A 19,039-nucleotide genomic window follows, 5' to 3' on the forward strand; every position below is an offset into this window, starting at 1 on the left:
CCACTTTCAAGGTCACTGGGGTCAGATGTCTTAAAATCTTCAAACAACTTCTTCTCAATAACCAAAAGGCCCAGGGTACTGATATTGGGCCTGTAGCATGCTGGGATGAAGGGCTATCAAGTTTGTTCAAATGAATGACTTTGACCATCTTTCAAGGTCACAGGGGTCAAATGTCGTAAAATTTTCTAACAAATTCTTCTCAATAACCAAAGTGCCAGGGTACTGAAATTCGGCCTGTAGCATGCTTGGATGAAGGACTATCAAGTTTATTCAAATGAATGACCTTGACCAACTTTCAAGGTCACAGTGGTCAAATGTTGTAAAATCTTCAAGCGACTTCTTCTAAATAAGCAAAATGACCAGGGTACTGAAATTCGGCCTGTAGCATGCTGGGATGAAGGATTACTAAGTTGGTTCAAATGAATGACCTTGACCAACTTTCAAAGGTCAAAGGGGTCAAATGTCATTAAATCTTCAAACAACTTCTCAATAATCAAAAGGCCTAGGGTACTGATATTGGGCCTTTAGCATGCTCGGATCAAGGGCTACCAAGTTTGTTCAAATGAATGACCTTGATCAACTTTCATGGTCACATGGGTCAAATGTCGTAAAATCTTCGTACAACTTCTTCTCAATAACCAAAAGGCCCAGGGTATTGATATTGGGCCTGTAGCATGCTGGGATCAAGGGCTACAAAGTTTTTTCAAATGAATGACCTTGACCAACTTTCAAGGTCACAGTGGTCAAATATTGTAAAATCTTCAAGCGACTTCTTCTAAATAACCAAAAGGACCAGGGTACTGAAATTCGGCCTGTAGCATGGTGGGATGAAAGACTATCAAGTTTATTCAAATGAATGACCTTGACCAACTTTCAAGGTCACAGTGGTCAAATATTGTAAAATCTTCAAGCGACTTCTTCTAAGTAACTAAAAGGACCAGGGTACTGAAATTCGGCCTGTAGCATGGTGGGATGAGACTATCAAGTTTATTCAAATGAATGACCTTGACCAACTTTCAAGGTCACAGGGGTCAAATGTTGTAAAATCTTCAAGCGACTTCTTCTCAATAAGCAAAAGGGTCAGGGTACTGAAATTCGGCCTGTAGCATGCTGGGATTAAGGATTACCAAGTTGGGTCAAATGAATGACCTTGACCAACTTTCAAAGGTCAAAGGGGTCAAATGTCATTAAATCTTCAAACAACTTCTTCTCAATAATCAAAAGGCCTAGGGTACTGATATTGGGCCTTTAGCATGCTCGGATCAAGGGCTACCAAGTTTGTTCAAATGAATGACCTTGATCAACTTTCATGGTCACATGGGTCAAATGTCGTAAAATCTTCGTACAACTTCTTCTCAATAACCAAAAGGCCCAGGGTATTGATATTGGGCCTGTAGCATGCTGGGATGAAGGACTATCAAGTTTGTTCAACTGAATGACCTTGACCAACTTTCAAGGATCACAGGGGTCAAATGTCGTAAAATCTTCAAGCGACTTCTTTTCAATAAGCAAAAGGGCCAGGGTACTGAAATTCGGCCTGTAGCATGCTGAGATGAAGGACTACCATGTTAGTTCAAATGAATGACCTTGATCCACGTTCAACGTAATGTCCTTGTTCGACAATCAAGGTCAGAGGCGTCATATGTTTAAATCTTTTAATAGGTTCTTATTAAATCTTAAGATTACAAGTGTTAGATTAATAACAGGTGAGCGATGCAGGCCCATTGGGCCTCTTGTATTACAATTTATCCTTGTGATTTGTGTAAGAGTAACCTCCCTTAGAAGAGTAAAATTTCTTGTGTACTTTGTAAGTGTGTTATTAATTCTTGTGTATCTTTCAATTGCGTCATCGGTTCTTTTGTACCTTTCAATTGTATCATCAATATGTTAAGTAAGTTGAAATTGCATTTCATGTCTGAAAGACATGTGTCGCAGTAAGGTGTAAAAGTTTTTCAGATCGAAATTGACACATTGGTTGCTGTTGTAAGGATCAAACGAATAACTGACTAGTGATTATGAAGTATAAGGAGGCCAATGATACCGTTTCACGTTTCACGTCGGCAAGCAATCAGAAAGACAATGATTTCGTTTCCACGTGGGCAAGCAATCAGAAAGACAATGATACGTTTCACATATGCAAGCAATCAGGAGGACATCGTTTTCACGTAAGCAAGCAAGCAAGCAAGCAGGTGGACAATGATACAGTTTTCAAATAAGCAAAAATATCATTTGGACACTGATACCGTTTTCACGTGGGCTAGCAATCAGAAAGACAATGATTTCGTTTTCACGTGGGCAAGCAATCAGAAAGACAATGATATGTTTCACATAAGCAAAGCAATCAAGTGGACACTGATACCGTTTTCATGTGGGCTAGCAAGCAGGTGGACATTGCTACCATTTTCACCTAAGCAAGCAGGTGGACAATGATACAGTTTTCACATGCGCAAAGCAATCAGGTGGACGCTGATACCGTTTTCACCTAAGCAAGCAAGCAGGACATTGATACCGTTTCCACGTGACCAAGCAATCATGTGGACAATGATACAGTTTTCACGTGATCAAGCAAACAGGTGGACAATGATACCGTTTTCACCTGATCAAGCCATTAGAAAGTTCATGTTGTAATTTTAACATGGGCCAGATATAAGATAGTCAATTTTACATGTTGACACGTCTCCTGCTGGGTATGGTCGTGCACTTAATGAGGTTATAAACGCATGATTTGCTTATTGGTTTCCGTTCAATAACTGCACTAATAATGGGTCATACATGTTGACGTGTCTCAGGCGGAGGTCGAGTGAGATCCGTGCAGATTTACACACAATTAATGAGGTTACAATAGATTTAATCTAATACATGTCCTGAAAGCGGGGGATATACATTCCACTAATTTGCCTGTATCGTTTTCACATTGGCAAACCATCAGGAAGTCATTTTTATGGGTTTCTCATGGGCGAGAGACAATCATTTAAAGTGTTTAATATACAATTATGGACTTTTGTGAAAGTAAATATGATGTGATATAAACCCAAAAAAGAGAAAGAGGCTGAAGTCAGTAATACTGTCTCAGGTTTATAAAACAAAACAAATGCACCTTGACCCTTATCCGTTATATCATAGAAAAGTTTAAGAACAAAACTGAAAAGTTCTTAATTTAATTTTTTGGATGCCATTTTTTTTTTACATATTTTTAGTACTCGGCTTAGCATAACACTGCTGCTGGGCATTACAATTTATTGTTGTGTGAAAAGATAGCCCCAATTAGCCTTTCGCAGTAGTACTTTTCAAATAAACCTTATAAGTCAAATGAGTAAGTTTACCTTCATTGCTATCTTTAGAGATTTATATTCACCGGAAAACCGGTTTAAACAAGCTTTTGAGATATGTAGGATCTGACCAATGGGATTGCGATAGATTGTCAGTTAGTTATAATGTAAATTAATTATTGAAGATATAGACAAACATTTACTAAAAGGTCTTTCTTAATGCTTGTAATTTTAATGTTGTTAAACAATCATTTAAATACATTGATATACATGGTATTTTGATTTCCGTCGACATGGTTTCACGAAATTGTATGCATAAACTCTATAACATGTTGATATACATCACATGTAATTCTTTGGTTTTAATGGATTCCATTACTGGTCCCTTTGAGTGTAACGTTTCGGTTGTTACTCTATAATAAAATATGTATTACCTGACTTATTAGATTGTTTGGGACATGATACTGACATCACAATCCTACTGATATGCTGACAATGGTTATTATTTTGAAGTATAACTATAGTATGAAATGATAGCAAGGAAGTGTTGCTGGTCAGTGGGTTTGCTTTTTAGATACCGTAAAATGGAATTACTAAAACGGGGTTATTTGCTTATTTTGTGTTAGCTAAATATCACCGAGAATACGTATACATAGACAAAGGAATATCGACCCACGAAAACTATATGTAGCCGTAGTCCTATTACAATATTCCAACTTAAAAAGGACCTATTTATAAACAACAAGAACATATCCGTAACTATACTATTATTGTTCTACTGATGCTGCTTCTTAAGATACTTGCCGACTGTTTTAAAGTACAGTTGATCTGACCACGGACTTCTAATCTAATTCCGTGATCTGACCCACTCCCCGGAAAAAGGAAATCCATAGTGATTTGTAAAACCCTTCTTAATTGTAATAACTATAGGATCTTGCATGAGTTTCCATTTCATATGAAACGAAAACGCGCGAAAGATCCTTTTTATCACATACTCAAGATTTGTGGCATTTATTCGTGTAAAACGACAATTTTCATTGCAACCCTGAAATGTAAAAAGCCGCCATTTTGACTTCATGCCATCATGTACTTGTCCTAGGCGTGACGCCACAATTGAAACTTACAACCAATCACAGGGCTGATAGGTCATATAACACAGTACGTGATAAAATCATATATATTATTTTTGTTATGATCTATTCAAGTTGGAATAAACGTTTTCCTCATTTTCGTGGTCCTATTTATTTACATGATTAATTTTATATATGGCAGTCCTACTCATTATATATGAACAAAACAACTTTGTTTAGATATTCCACGATTTTATTACATCAAAATATTAATCAAACTTAATCAAAATTACATATTAGCAAACTGAAAATATCAAAATGTATCTTATTTCTTTTGCACAACAGTGATTGATACTTCTCATCAGCCTGAAAAAAATACTAAAATATACAATGTCAGAGACATATAAAATTGATCATACATGTACTGTCATACACAGGAACACAATCGGAGACATAAAAAAACCTTTTTTTGTATTTTCAAATATACCATCAACCTATACCCATATACATGTAGCATTTATGAGCTGTTCTGGTATTTCGAAACACTAAACACCGATCTACAAGTCCGGCTCTTACCATTTGTAAATTGTAAAACTTCATAAACTAAAAGCCTTTCATTCAGCTTTCAGCTGTTGGTAGCGAACGGCGAGCTTTTTTGGAAATCGACTGCGAAATTTTTCTATTCACCAATATGACGTTCTTCTCGAGTTTGCTGCATTTTTCTGGTGAAATGTTTTATCTTCATAACAATGAAATTTTGTTTTGGCAAATGAACACGTTTAAAATGGGGATTAATATTGATATATATAAATATATAACGGATAATGATAAATTGCAAAGTTATTCTAGAATGAATAAATAATCAACACATCAAAAAGAGCAGTAGCTCCTACGAAGTTTGTAAATCAAAACGGAAGTACCGTCGGGTATCTCTCTGTGATGTAACAATGTATTCATTAGGAAGGTGCTGTCTTAATATGTCCCAGAAGGCTTCGGTACATGATTAGCAATGGGAAAACTCAGCGTTATTTTACGCAGAATTTACACGCCGTTTTAGCAGATCTTTTCCATGTTTCGATTCGTTAAGGAATTAAATTTGAAACTTATTTCAATTTAATTTAATTCGTAACAATTATCAACAAAATAGAATAACACAGAGCCACCTAGTGGGAAAACCAATTGTATAGAAGTGCATGAAAATATACCACTTTATAGAAGCAGGATCCATCTTTTAGAAATCACTTTAAGATCACTTTTGTTATCTTTTAGATAAACCATGAAAACAAATTGTATACCTTCCATGCTGATAGCATACACATGTTAAATGCTAGGTATATTCTCCATTATACATCTAATCAGTTTCTTTTTTAAACGACTTATAAAATATTATACAAAACGCTTTCATAGAAAATACAAATCCATTTACATCTGTTATGAGCAGAAAGCAACAGGTTAACCATTGTTATAAAATCAATACTACCTACATCACATAACGCTTGATCCATTTACTGCAAAAGTGGAAATTCTCGCGTTTTGACAGTTAAAACTGATCGCGATATGGAAAGGTTCGCGTTATGACAGTTAAAACTGATAGCGATCTGGAAATGTACGCGTTATGACAGTTAATACTGATCGCGGTATGGAAATATTCGCGTTGTGACGGTTGAAACTGATCGGGGTATGGCCATTTTCGCGTTGTGACAGTTAAAATTGATCGCGGTATGGACATTTTCGCGTTGTGACTGTTAAAACTGATTGAAAAGGGTTCTAAAATCGATATATCTCAATAATGTATAAATAAATATTCGCGGATACATATTTTCTTGCTAATTTACTCCACGCGAAGAAAAAATGCGCATTTCCACACCGCGTATATTTCTTCTTCAACTGTAACTATTGATATCAATGGAAGCCTTAACGACCAGCGTTGTACTTTCCATCAACCTCCGTTACCTAGGATACAAGTTAGCACCTTTCTGTTGGCAGTTCTCACCTACTCTCTATCTCATTATAATAGCTAATGAGAACATATAAATGCAACGGTATATTTTTCAATACAATCATAAACATCAGCCACTATGGTACAATTCTTAATACCATATAGTTGGAAATAGGAGTAAAATCAAAATAAAATAAAATACTAGATCATACATTGGTATTGACGAAATATCAATTCTCCCTCAACATTCACGCATTCCTTTCTGATCTGTCTGTATTGGATACTAAGAGGATCAATTTCTATGATCTTACTCATCTTAAGATGGCGCAAACGTTATTAACCGGTAGTGCATCGGGAACATCGGATATTACTAATTGTAGCAATTTCTCTGTTTAATATATCATTAGGACATTGCTTGCCTATTACTAATTAATTCTGATTGACTTTTTAATAAGAGCATTGTATAGCTCAAAATATCAATTAAATATTTATATATAATTGAAATATACATGGATTTATCTCCCCTATACCATCTGGTATATAATATATAATTTGCATCAATATTTTCTTACTAACCGTTTCATCTTTGTTTTTGTCATGTCAACCTAAGGAGAGAACTTATATAGGCCTAACCTGCTGTTCAATCCTATTTTTTACTCAATAACATGTGATGAAATGAACACACGTAAAAAAATCGGATATTACTAAATTCTGTTTCAGCAATGCTGTTACAAATTACCAGTTTTATTATGCAGTTCACCTTATAGACTGACATCTGGTATAACGGGTAATGGATTTAGAACTTTAGGTACACGTGTCCGTTTTGAATTTTAGGTACACGTGTCCGTTTTGAACTTTAGATACACGTGTCCGTTTTGAATTTTAGGTACACATGTCCGTTTTGAATTTTAGGTACACGTGTCCATTTTGAACTTTAGGTACACGTGTCCATTTTGAACTTTAGGTACACGTGTCCGTTTTGAATCCATTACTTTAACAACTTAAAGACTAGCACTGACTTGAGACAGAATTCATTCTTCAACGCCATTTGAACAAATTATGAGTTTTAACACGTAAATAGTGTTGAGCCATTTAAAGTGATTTGTATTTTAATAATTATATAGAAAGAAAAGTGACAGCAGTAAAACAAATACCGTTCTTTCCCTCATCTTGGGGCTCTTCAGGTGATTCAAATGTTTGGCTAAGATAAATAAATAAATCTAAAGTATGACATATAAATGTTTCTCCGTGTGTTTAGCTTAGAACAATATATAATATATATATATCCGAATAATTAGGCTAATATAAAGAAATTTAACAGTAAAAACGCTTAATAAACATGTAAGCATATCAATTCAAGTTCCCGGTACCTCAGTCCATTGTGTTAGGGTGGTCTGCAATACCATTTAATTAGGCAAATACTTTAACCACTAAGCACTATACACAACGATTCAAATGCACCAACGATATAAATGTGGGAAGTAGTTAAAAATATAATGTGAATGAAAAATATATTGTAGAGAAAAATAGAGTAAATTGCTAATTTTTCGATCAAAAACTGAGAGATTCGTTAGAACTGAAGTCTGTGGCTCCCTGAGGAAACAGCTTGTACCAACTTAGGGTGTGTGTATGTTGACTGAGGTCCAGTCCGTCCAGCTTGATCACAGTCTCTCCAAGACACAACTTCTTATCAAAAGCACCTTGTCTTGCCCAAATCTTCACCTATACAGGAAATACAATAATCTTATGAGTTCACATTCGTTGTTTTTAAAGACAATCAAATCAAAACGACATATCCTTTTTTTTTTAAATCAAACAGCGTGGAAATACAGTATAACCTGTCTAAACCGGATGTCACCGGGACCAAACTATTTGTCCGGTTAACACAGGTGTCCGGTTTATACAGGGTCGGCATGTCTTTTTTTTAAATACAAAAATGTAGTGTTTTGCATACGATCTTTATACAAGTGTGTAAACATAAACAACAGAGAAATTAATCAATTGCAAAGTTCAATTATTAACAATATACACAATATATAATACAAATGAAGGGCGACCCAACATTGGATAGCGCTAATTTGTTTAGAATGTGTTTGCTTTAGATTTAAAAAATTCAGGACCGGAATGAACTGGTTGTTTTTACATGGATTACTATGCCATCTTTTGTGAAATTACGCCGGTTTTCGGAATGGACAAGGTCCGGTTTATACAGGGTTTAACTACTTTGATTATATAGGGAATATGCCGGGACCACAAATTTCAGCCGGTTAAGACAGGGATCCGGATTAGACAAGGGCCGGTTTAGACAGGTTATACTATAGTGCGTTAGCTGATATTAAAATTATATGAGCATATTAACAATTAAACTTTATAGTTATAAGGATAAAATGTTTTCATTGATACAGCGCTTTTTATTAAAAGCACATGTTAAATATTTACTATGTATTAAAAATCGACAAAAAGTACAGGATCCTACACACAGTTACTAGTATGTATCAACGAAGACTTCGTACCTTTATATGTCTTCCATGGATATTACAAGCAGAATATTTGATTTTTCGATGAAATGTCGGTTCATATGACGCTTTAACCGTAGAGGTTTTCTTCTTTTGAATGACCTTTGATCCCTCTACGAGATAAGTCTTTACATACGTATCTGGAAACGATAATTCAGATATACTGTACACAGGCCCATGTTATATATAATACTGTACACAGTTTTTTTTACATGTAATACTCACACATGATAATTTTTAGATGTTAAACTGTAAAGAAATTGAATTAAGATGTTATATTGTATATAGGGTTATTTAAATTGTGTTGGTATACAGTTTAGATGTGTTGCAATATACACGATTACTATTTGTGTTTTTTTTTAAATCATGTTTCAACAAGATAGCGAATACTTATTCAAGTACGCTATGCACTTTCCTTACATTCTCAAAAGCGTAATTTCACCTCCACAAGAATATTTCTTCTCTTTTTGCCACAAATTTGCCAAATCTATTACAGTATCTTATTTTGCATACAGCATGGCAGAGTATTTTATATAAGTTTGAATAATGACTCATTCCTTATACATTTCACCGTTGCTGTAAAGTACAAGTGGTATCATAAACGTTGCTGTAAAGTACAAGTGTAATTGTCACCGTTGGTGTAAAGTGCAAGTGTAATTGTCACCGTTGCTGTAAAGTACAAGTGTAATTGTCACCGTTGCTGAAAGGTACAAGTGTAATTATCACCGTTGCTGTAAAGTACAAGTGGTATCATAAACGTTGCTGTAAAGTACACGTGTAATTGTCACCGTTGGAGTAAAGTACAAGTGTAATTGTCACCGTTGCTGTAAAGTGCAAGTGTAATTGTCACCGTTGCTGTAAAGTACAAGTGAAATTGTCACCGTTGCTGTAAAGTACAAGTGAAATTGTCACCGTTGCTGTAAAGTACAAGTGAAATTGTCACCGTTGCTGTAAAGTACAAGTGAAATTGTCACCGTTGCTGTAAAGTACAAGTGAAATTGTCACCGTTGCTGTAAAGTACAAGTGTAATTATCACCGTTCCTGTAAAGTACAAGTTTTATCATCGACGTTGCTGTAAAGTACAAGTGCAATTGTCACCGTTGCTGTAAGGTACAAGTGTAATTATCACCGTTGCTGTAAAGTACAAGAGTTATCAACAACGTTGCCGTAAAGTACAATCATTATCAACAACGTTGCTGTAAAGTACACGTGTTATCATCACCGTTGCTGTTTAGTACAAGTGTAATTGTCACCGTTGCTGTAAAGGACAAGTGTAATTGCCACCGTTGCTGTAAAGTACAAGTGTAATTTTCACCGTTGCTGTAAAGTACAAGTGTAATTGTCACCGCTGGTGTAAAGTACCAGTGTAATTGTCATCGTTGGTGTAAAGTACAAGTGTTATCAACAACGTTGCTGTAAAGTACAAGTGTTATCATCACCGTTGCTGTTAAGTACAAGTGTAATTGTCACCGTTGCTGTAAGGTACGAGTGTAATTATCACCGTTGCTGTAAAGTACAAGAGTTATCAACAACGTTGCCGTAAAGTACAATCGCTATCAACAACGTTGCTGTAAAGTACACGTGTTATTATCACCGTTGCTGTAAAGTACAAGTGGTATCATAAACGTTGCTGTAAAGTACACGTGTAATTGTCACCGTTGGAGTAAAGTACAAGTGTAATTGTCACCGTTGCTGTAAAGTACAAGTGAAATTGTCACCGTTGCTGTAAAGTACAAGTTTAATTGTCATGCTGTTAAGTACAAGTGTAATTGTCACCGTTGCTGTAAGGTACAAGTGTAATTATCACCGTTGCTGTAAAGTACAAGCGTTATCAACAACGTTGCCGTAAAGTACAATCGCTATCAACAACGTTGCTGTAAAGTACACGTGTTATCATCACCGTTGCTGTTTAGTACAAGTGTAATTGTCACCGTTGCTGTAAAGGACAAGTGTAATTGCCACCGTTGCTGTAAAGTACAAGTGTAATTGCCACCGTTGCTGTAAAGTACAAGTGTAATCGTCACCGCTGCTGTAAAGTACAAGTGTAATTGCCACCGTGGCTGTAAAGTACAAGTGTAATTGTCACCGTCGGTGTAAAGTGCAAGTGTAATTGTCACCGTTGCTGTAAAGTACAAGTGAAATTGTCACCGTTGCTGTAAAGTACAAGTTTAATTGTCATGCTGTTAAGTACAAGTGTAATTGTCACCGTTGCTGTAAGGTGCAAGCGAATTATCACCGTTGCTGTAAAGTACAAGTGTTATCAACAACGTTGCCGTAAAGTACAATCGTTATCAACAACGTTGCTGTAAAGTACACGTGTTATCATCACCGTTGCTGTTAAGTACAAGTGTAATTATCACCGTTGCTGTAAAGAACAAGTGTTATCATCGACGTTGCTGTAAAGTACAAGTGTAATTGTCACCGTTGCTGTAAAGTACACGTGTAATTGTCACCGTTGGTGTAAAGTACAAGTGTAATTGTCACCGTTGCTGTAAGGTGCAAGCGAATTATCACCGTTGCTGTAAAGTACAAGTGTTATCAACAACGTTGCTGTAAAGTACAAGTGTTATCATCACCGTTGCTGTAAAGTACAAGTGTAATTATCACCGTTCCTGTAAAGTACAAGTTTTATCATCGACGTTGCTGTAAAGTACAAGTGTAATTGTCACCGTTGCTGTAAAGTGCAAGTGTAATTATCACCGTTGCTGTAAAGTAAAAGTGGTATCTTCAACGTTGCTGTAAAGTACAAGTGTAATTATCACCGTTGGTGTAAAGTACAAGTGGTATCATCAACGTTGCTGTAAAGTGCAAGTGTAATTGTCACCGTTGCTGTAAAGTACAAGTGTTACCATCACCGTTGTTGTAAAGTGCAAGTGTAATTATCACCGTTGCTGTAAAGTACAAGTGGTATCATCAACGTTGCTGTAAAGTACAAGTTTAATTATCACCGTTGGTGTAAAGTACAAGTGTAATTATCACCGTTGGTGTAAAGTGCAAGTGTAATGGTCACCGTTGCTGTAAAGTACAAGTGTTACCATCACCGTTGTTGTAAAGTGCAAGTGTAATTATCACCGTTGCTGTAAAGTACAAGTGGTATCATCAACGTTGCTGTAAAGTGCAAGTGTTATTGTCACCGTTGGTGTAAAGTACAAGTTTAATTGTCACCGTTGGTGTAAAGTACAAGTGTAAATGTCACCGTTGGTGTAAAGTACACGTGTAATTGTCACCGTTGGTGTAAAGTACAAGTTTAATTGTCACCGTTGGTGTAAAGTACAAGTGTAATTGTCACTGTTGGTGTAATGTACAAGTGTAATTGTCACCGTTGGTGTAAAGTGCAAGTGTAATTGTCACTGTTGGTATAATGTACAAGTGTAATTGTCACCGTTGGTTTAAAGTACAAGTGTAAATGTCACCGTTGGTGTAAAGTGCAAGTGTTATCATCAACGTTGCTGTAAAGTGCAAGTGTAATGGTCACCGTTGGTGTAAAGTACAAGTATAACGACATTTATACCGCATAAGTACCATAAAGGACACTCTACCTGGAGGTGCATTTTCACTGTCTCGGAGAAGTCCTGTCACACAGATGATGTCGATTTCCAGTTTACCCTGGGTCACCATTAGGCCGAGCCGGACATCTCCACACACCGATTGCTCTGCAAATACATTCGACTTACAGAGGAGACATTGATAGAAACCAAATGCATATTTGTCGAAGATAAATGGACAATTTGTCTGCAAGAATATGTGCATTACATGATAATTACTAAAACTGAAATATTCTTAACCACAAATGTTGTCAAAAATACTTAAATTCGCTTATTATTCATCCTTCTTTTGTTACATAACCGCTTACACCACTTTAAGTAGGCTCTCATTGAATCTAAATATAAAAGTTCCGCATGCTAGCATACATGGAAATCACATGGCAAACCTTTGCATAAACTATCCAAATAATTTAAATTCCTTAATTTTGGGTTTTCTATTTTGGCTTCACTCAAGTGTCGGACCCCAATGAACCGACATGTAAGATATCATGCTTGCTATTAACACACAAAATGAATCATTAACAATCCTCACATAATTTTACCTGTCCCACGCTCACATTTTCGGCAAAACCTGGCTACAGCATCAACTGGGTGGTTTTTTTGAACGGACGAGTGAAAATCTTACTTCAATTCACTTGACTACCAAATTCCTTTCACGGAGTCGAATATTATATACAGTTATGTTTTTTTTTTGATATGTATGAAGTATGTTCTTGTTCGGGATAATCGTCATTGTTACATCTGGTACCTAAGGTAATTTACCTGATGATGGTTTGGGTGGTACTTGAGCTGGACCAAGCATTGAAGTAATATCATCTCCGTCTGGAGCTGGCCGATCTGGAGAGGTCGACCCAAATCTGTAACATCATAATTTGTTATCAACCACTGACTTTCTCTTTGTCTTTCTTTTAAAAAGACAAACAAGCATATCAAAAAGTTTATTTGTATAATTAAGTGCATCAAATATTAGATTCATTGTAAAGCATACCTTTTTCTCCTTTCGTCAATATCTGAGTTGTTGTCATACATGCTTGCTCCTGTTTCACTACATGAACGCGCGCTGTTGCTGATATCTGAAAGTTGTCCTGAAAAGAATAGAATGATTTAGTTCTAATTTACGAAGTGAAAAATACCCCTATATTATATGCAAGAGTGAAAAACTAGGAAAACAGTGGCGCTGACCTAGATAATTACGCTTGATCGCTGGACACATGACTGTAGTTGCTCAAAGGTTGGTCAGAGTTAACCAATGGTAAAGGAAGTTTGAAAAATCAAGAACATATAACATCATTTCACTGCTATAAACTTGCTTTGATCTTCTTTGATGTTTAGTGGCAACCATTCGATTTATTCACTATTCACAGGTCGAAGTTCGCCAACCTTTTATCAACAGGGGTCTTATTATTACTTGCTTCGAGTTCTTTATCCTCTAACGGTGTTCACAGTTCCATCAAAAAATCTATAAAACGTGTAATTGTACTACAAGGTGACAAATCACGTACAGTTTTAAAGCATATGCTTTTTATTTGCTCCAATAGAATAACCGCTTCAATAACTCCTGATTACCCGTTTGATTTCACGGTTAGCAGGAACATATTATATTTATGTTTTCCCATATCAGATATTGTGTATAATGTTTGTATTTTTTGCACCGAATACATTTTCAAATAAAATCATCAAGTCCATGAAAAGATACTTAACCTCGAACAGGAAACAGGATACTAAAAGTCGGATTTTCAATAACGCGCCCATCAATTTCGAAAACGAACCAAAAATTGAAATATAACGTCAAGAGCTTTCCACCAATACCCAGTTTATAGCACAGTTGGTCTTTGACATGAAATACGTGTTAAACTACTGGTAAATTCTTTGTGAAGCTCTCTAGCAGGGAACGAAATAGGACATTTTCGCTAGGTGGCCTGCCGCCTTATTGTCTGACATGATACAGTCCATATTCGTGTTTTCTTTCATACTTCTTGTGAGTGATACATATGCACATGCTTTATGTCGAACGACTTTTAAGTTTAGGAATTTGAGATGACCAATGTAGTCTGTGATTGACTGAGATAATAACAGTTATAACTCAAGTGCTATTTGCCCGACTTTGTTTATACTTTATCAGAGTTAAAAAAATACCTTTACCTTACGTCAAACGATTGATGTTTAAAGGTCATCTGTGGGTAGCTGACCTAATAGTGATAATATATGCTAACCAATTAAGTGTTAATTGAAAAACAACCAAGCGACAAGATTAGTTAAACATTTTGGTCCCAGTATATATTAACTGAAATTCAAGATAATATCCTACACGAAACATTAAAATAAGGAAAGAAACAAATCTTAATACCTAATTTAAAAACAGTATTTTCAACTGCTTACAATAAAGCACATCTCAAATCTCATCTAAAACACATTTTTAATGATGTTTGAAATATTTTGAAGACTTCCTTTTATAAAAGCATATTTCAAAGAGGTAGTATTGTGGAAACCGATGTCGACACCATTGTATACAATATATATGCATATGAACTTCATAATGCACTAAACGACGTATCTAGAAATAAATGATTCAATTAGATCTTTTAAAAAACAAATATTCAAAGATGTCAAAATGACCTATTTTTTTTTTTACTGCATTTGAAGATTGGTCATGGACAATGTCGTAGATATTTTAACGATCGAAGCCTGTTTCACAATTAAACGACAGCTATCCGTTCGAGATGGCAACTGTAGTTTTTGATTTGCTGATACTCCGATCAATTGAGGCCAATAAGGCGGATTCGAATGCCATTTTTTTGCGACGCATATGATATTAATAAAGTTTGAGGGAGTTTGTTATTTTAAAGGAGTTCCTAAAACAGTTCGAACATGCTATTTTATTGTTTTGAAATAATTTAAGGTTGGTCGAAAAGTGCAGTGGATAGCCTTTCATCAAGATGGCCCCGGTTCGATTCCCCGATCGGACATGAACATTAATCGGATCACCGATCCGACCACGCTCGTTCTCGCTCAAGTTTACCAAGTTTCCTCCGTCACTAACACCTCCGCGTGCTTGCATTCAGGCCAACAGGACTAACTTATATGCTAAATATATTATGATGGTAAAACAAATCATAAAAGAATTTTAAATGTCTCACTGATCCCATTTTATTAATCTGCAAAGAACGTTCAATCTAAATTATCTATGGTCTATATTGATATCGTTGAAAAATACCCTATTATAATAGCATTCAGGCTTAAGCTATATTAATTCTACTAAAGACTATTTATTTACTATTTATCAAGACACCGACAGAATAAATGGAAACATCGTAATATGTTATATACACGTCACTGTCGTACTCTATCGAATAGACATCTTACGTGTAAAATTTCTATTTACTGCAGTAAATCAGACCAGTTACAACGTATTGATAATACAAAAGGTGACAGGAAAGAAGAAGAAATTCTGTAAAATCTGTTCATTGTGTATACCTTTGGACAGCTCATCCGAGTGTCTCGGCGATATGGGAATGGGGGGCACTAGATAATCCAGCATGGCATCGGGGCTGGGTGTACCCATGGTTGCTATCTTATCCTCCTCTATAAACATATAAATTGCAATAAGGACATTTGATGACAATAGACCAGAAAACAAAAAATAACAGAGCACATGCGCGTCGAAGACTGACAAGAAACAATAGGAATCATTTGCTATATATAATTGACTCTTTGGACAATTTTTACAAGAATCAAAATGGACTATTTTCATTGGACAATTTTTACAAAGAAACCACAATTGTTACAATAATCAATATGAGCTATTTGTCATAAGACAGTTTCCACAAGAATCAATAAGGAATATTTGTCTTAGGACTTTTTTATAAGAGTCAATATAGACTATTTGTTATTGAACAATAATTATTTACAAGAGTCAATATGGACCTTTTGTCATTCGACAATATTCAAAAGCATCAATATGGACTATTTATTACTGGACAATTTTCACAAGCAATATGGACTTTTTGTCATATGACATTTTACATAAGTCAATATGGACTGTTTGTCATATGACATTTTACATAAGTCAATATGAACTGTTTGTCATATGACATTTTACATTTAAGTCAATAAGGACTTTTTGTCATATGCCATTTTACATAAGTCAATATGGACTTTTTGTCATATGACATTTTACATAAGTCAATATGGACTGTTTGTCATAGGACATTTTACATAAGTCAATATGGACTGTTTGAGCTGTAATGATCTCTACGAAAAACGGAATGGACTATTTGTCGTTAGAAGGGACGTGCAAAAACAGAGAATGATTTTTCTGAAAAGTAATGCTCCCTGTAAGTATGGGGGTGAAGAATATATACTGAAAACAACAAGAAACTTTATCGTCTCATTGTCATTTAAATATTTGTAATATAATGATTTCCACCAAAGACAGTATGGGTTTTAAAGAATATTAGGGATAAACAAAACGTAAAGATTTTTAAAAGAGTATTTATGACATTTTAGGATCTTGAACCTTAAAAGTGTTATTATCTGATAAAAGAAACAAATAAAATCCAGAAAGTATATATTATTAACAATAGACCATGAAACAAGCAAACAGTGCTAAAAGGCAGAATAAAAAAATCTAGGAAATCTCTGACTTTATCTATATGGTATGCTCTATCAAGGAGATCAGAATAAAACACACAGGATATTTACTTTAATCAAAAAAAAAAAAAAAAAAGTAAATAAATAAATAAACTAATCCAAAATGTTTTTAGGATCTCCGCTGTTACATTAAGCAATAGTCGATTAATGGATATAAATAGAAATCATTGGTATGTCCTAATAGAGGAGGTTGCAGAAAAACTGACACTTTACTTATCGTCACTGTACCCAAATCGGGACACTTTGTAGATAAATATCAATGTTTTTTATACCATACTATCCGTTTCAAAAATGTTGGTTCATTTTTTATAAACAGATACTATCCACTTTAAATTTATATAACAAGTTGATATTTCGGGTGCGTGATTCTATAAAAGGAAAGCGAAATACCATCAGAGTTACGTAGGCCCTTGAACCGGCGTAACTGTACCCTGAAAGAGACACTTCCTGTGTTTTGGCGAATATTTGGGAATAAACGATCAATATCGGCGGACAATATGCATAGTTGAGATATTTAAGAGTTAAACAGGGTTCTGATTACGTTTCCATTCCAAACTAGGTTTAGTTTTGATAAAAAAGACTTTTGAAAATGATATCCAAATAAGGAAAGTCTAGTTTTGGTAATTATTCTTACCTTTAAAGTGTCCATGTAACGTAATCAGCAACCAATAAAGCTTAATACAGTTTAATTGTCATGAAAAGTATAATCAAAATTGTATACATAAAAGTACTTCTTTGCATTGAATGACAGTTTCTTAGGCCGTTTTCCCACAAGTGTCCCGTTTTGGGTACTGTCCCGATTTGGTACAGTGACGGTAATGTACATTTCTGCTTCTTCCTTGATCGGTTTTTATAATATAAAGCTTTATGTGATTTTACATTGAATTAAGAGACAATTAGACATAAACTATCGTCAAGACTATCACATTGCGCTAGATCTCCCAATTATATCGCTAGGTGATATTAAGCAAACATCTACCAAAGGATAAATTCGATAGATTTACGTTATATATTCACGTTTTTCAGGTCAAAAGAATTTTTGAGTCTGAAACTATTCTTCACATATCGATTTCCTAGGATAAATTGCTAAAGGATTTAAACTCATCAGAATGAGATTATCCCTCCCCAAAAAATTCCCATTCGACCAACTCTCTAGAGGCTGCCTCCTGAATATGCATGACTGAATCATAACGGGGATGGTATCGATTGCTATGTTCACACTGTACATACGTAAACTCATGCGTCGTTCACCGCTTGAAAACGTTGATGACATCCTTGACACAGCCACTGCCATCCTCCTTTTCATCTTTGCACTAAAACTGCCACTTCGTGGTACTGCAACAGCAAACATTTCATCGTTACAAGCAGTTCGAGCCTGCCTTGTTCGTAAATACCATTTGTATTTTGTTACATGAACGAGAAAAATCGTATAATATATGATTATATAATAACAAAATCATTTAGTTGCTGATATAACGCACAACAAAGTAACACAAATAAGGGGTTTCGGAGAGAAGAATGAAATGAACCCAATACCAGAGCATGCGTAGTCGATATAGCGCATACGAAAGTAAAGCAAATGAAGGGTATACGAGAGAAAAAAATCGAAATGAACCGAAAAGCAGTACATTGAAACGGAAAGTAATACACAAATTAGATATAAATAACCTCCACCTCAAAATGTATGTGATGATTTGGATAACCATGCTCATTCTTGTTTCCTGTCATTTATGTTCTCGCTTTAACTATTTGGATCTACTCGACAATAGAATTTCTAGATAGACCAGGGGGAAATTTTAATAAACACAGTTATTTTCGTGTCCTTTTGCTTATCAGAATTGAATAACTGTGATAATGTATCATTTAGAATTGTTATCGATCACATTTTTCACGCTTTCTGACCTTTTGAAACAAGTGTTTTTCGTATAAATGCTCAGCCAACTAAACTGCTAAGATTCTTAAAATTGTAAATATTAGCTCAAAAACAAAAATATCAGGTGTGGCCGAACTTGCCCCGGTCTCCCGTATGTAGATTTTTTGTAACATTGAT

General features: G+C 35.2%; 1 protein-coding gene across 1 annotated transcript in view; it reads right to left on the reverse strand.

The window, feature by feature from the left end:
• Nucleotides 1-6,863: 6,863 nt before the first annotated feature.
• LOC110445134 (regulating synaptic membrane exocytosis protein 2-like) overlaps nucleotides 6,864-19,039 on the reverse strand; it is a 71,658-nt gene continuing 59,482 nt past the window's right edge. Inside the window, exons 13-19 of the mRNA XM_021489555.1 lie at nucleotides 18,220-18,324; nucleotides 15,814-15,921; nucleotides 13,328-13,424; nucleotides 13,102-13,196; nucleotides 12,334-12,447; nucleotides 8,792-8,934; nucleotides 6,864-8,000 (exon numbers count right to left, since the gene is read on the reverse strand). Coding sequence (XP_021345230.1) covers nucleotides 7,830-8,000; nucleotides 8,792-8,934; nucleotides 12,334-12,447; nucleotides 13,102-13,196; nucleotides 13,328-13,424; nucleotides 15,814-15,921; nucleotides 18,220-18,324 — 833 coding nt within the window. The 3' untranslated portion in view covers nucleotides 6,864-7,829. The remainder of the gene's footprint in view (nucleotides 8,001-8,791; nucleotides 8,935-12,333; nucleotides 12,448-13,101; nucleotides 13,197-13,327; nucleotides 13,425-15,813; nucleotides 15,922-18,219; nucleotides 18,325-19,039) is intronic.

The sequence above is a fragment of the Mizuhopecten yessoensis genome, unplaced genomic scaffold (genome assembly GCF_002113885.1).
Source record: "Mizuhopecten yessoensis strain PY_sf001 unplaced genomic scaffold, ASM211388v2 scaffold2091, whole genome shotgun sequence".
Lineage (NCBI taxonomy): Eukaryota > Metazoa > Mollusca > Bivalvia > Pectinida > Pectinidae > Mizuhopecten > Mizuhopecten yessoensis.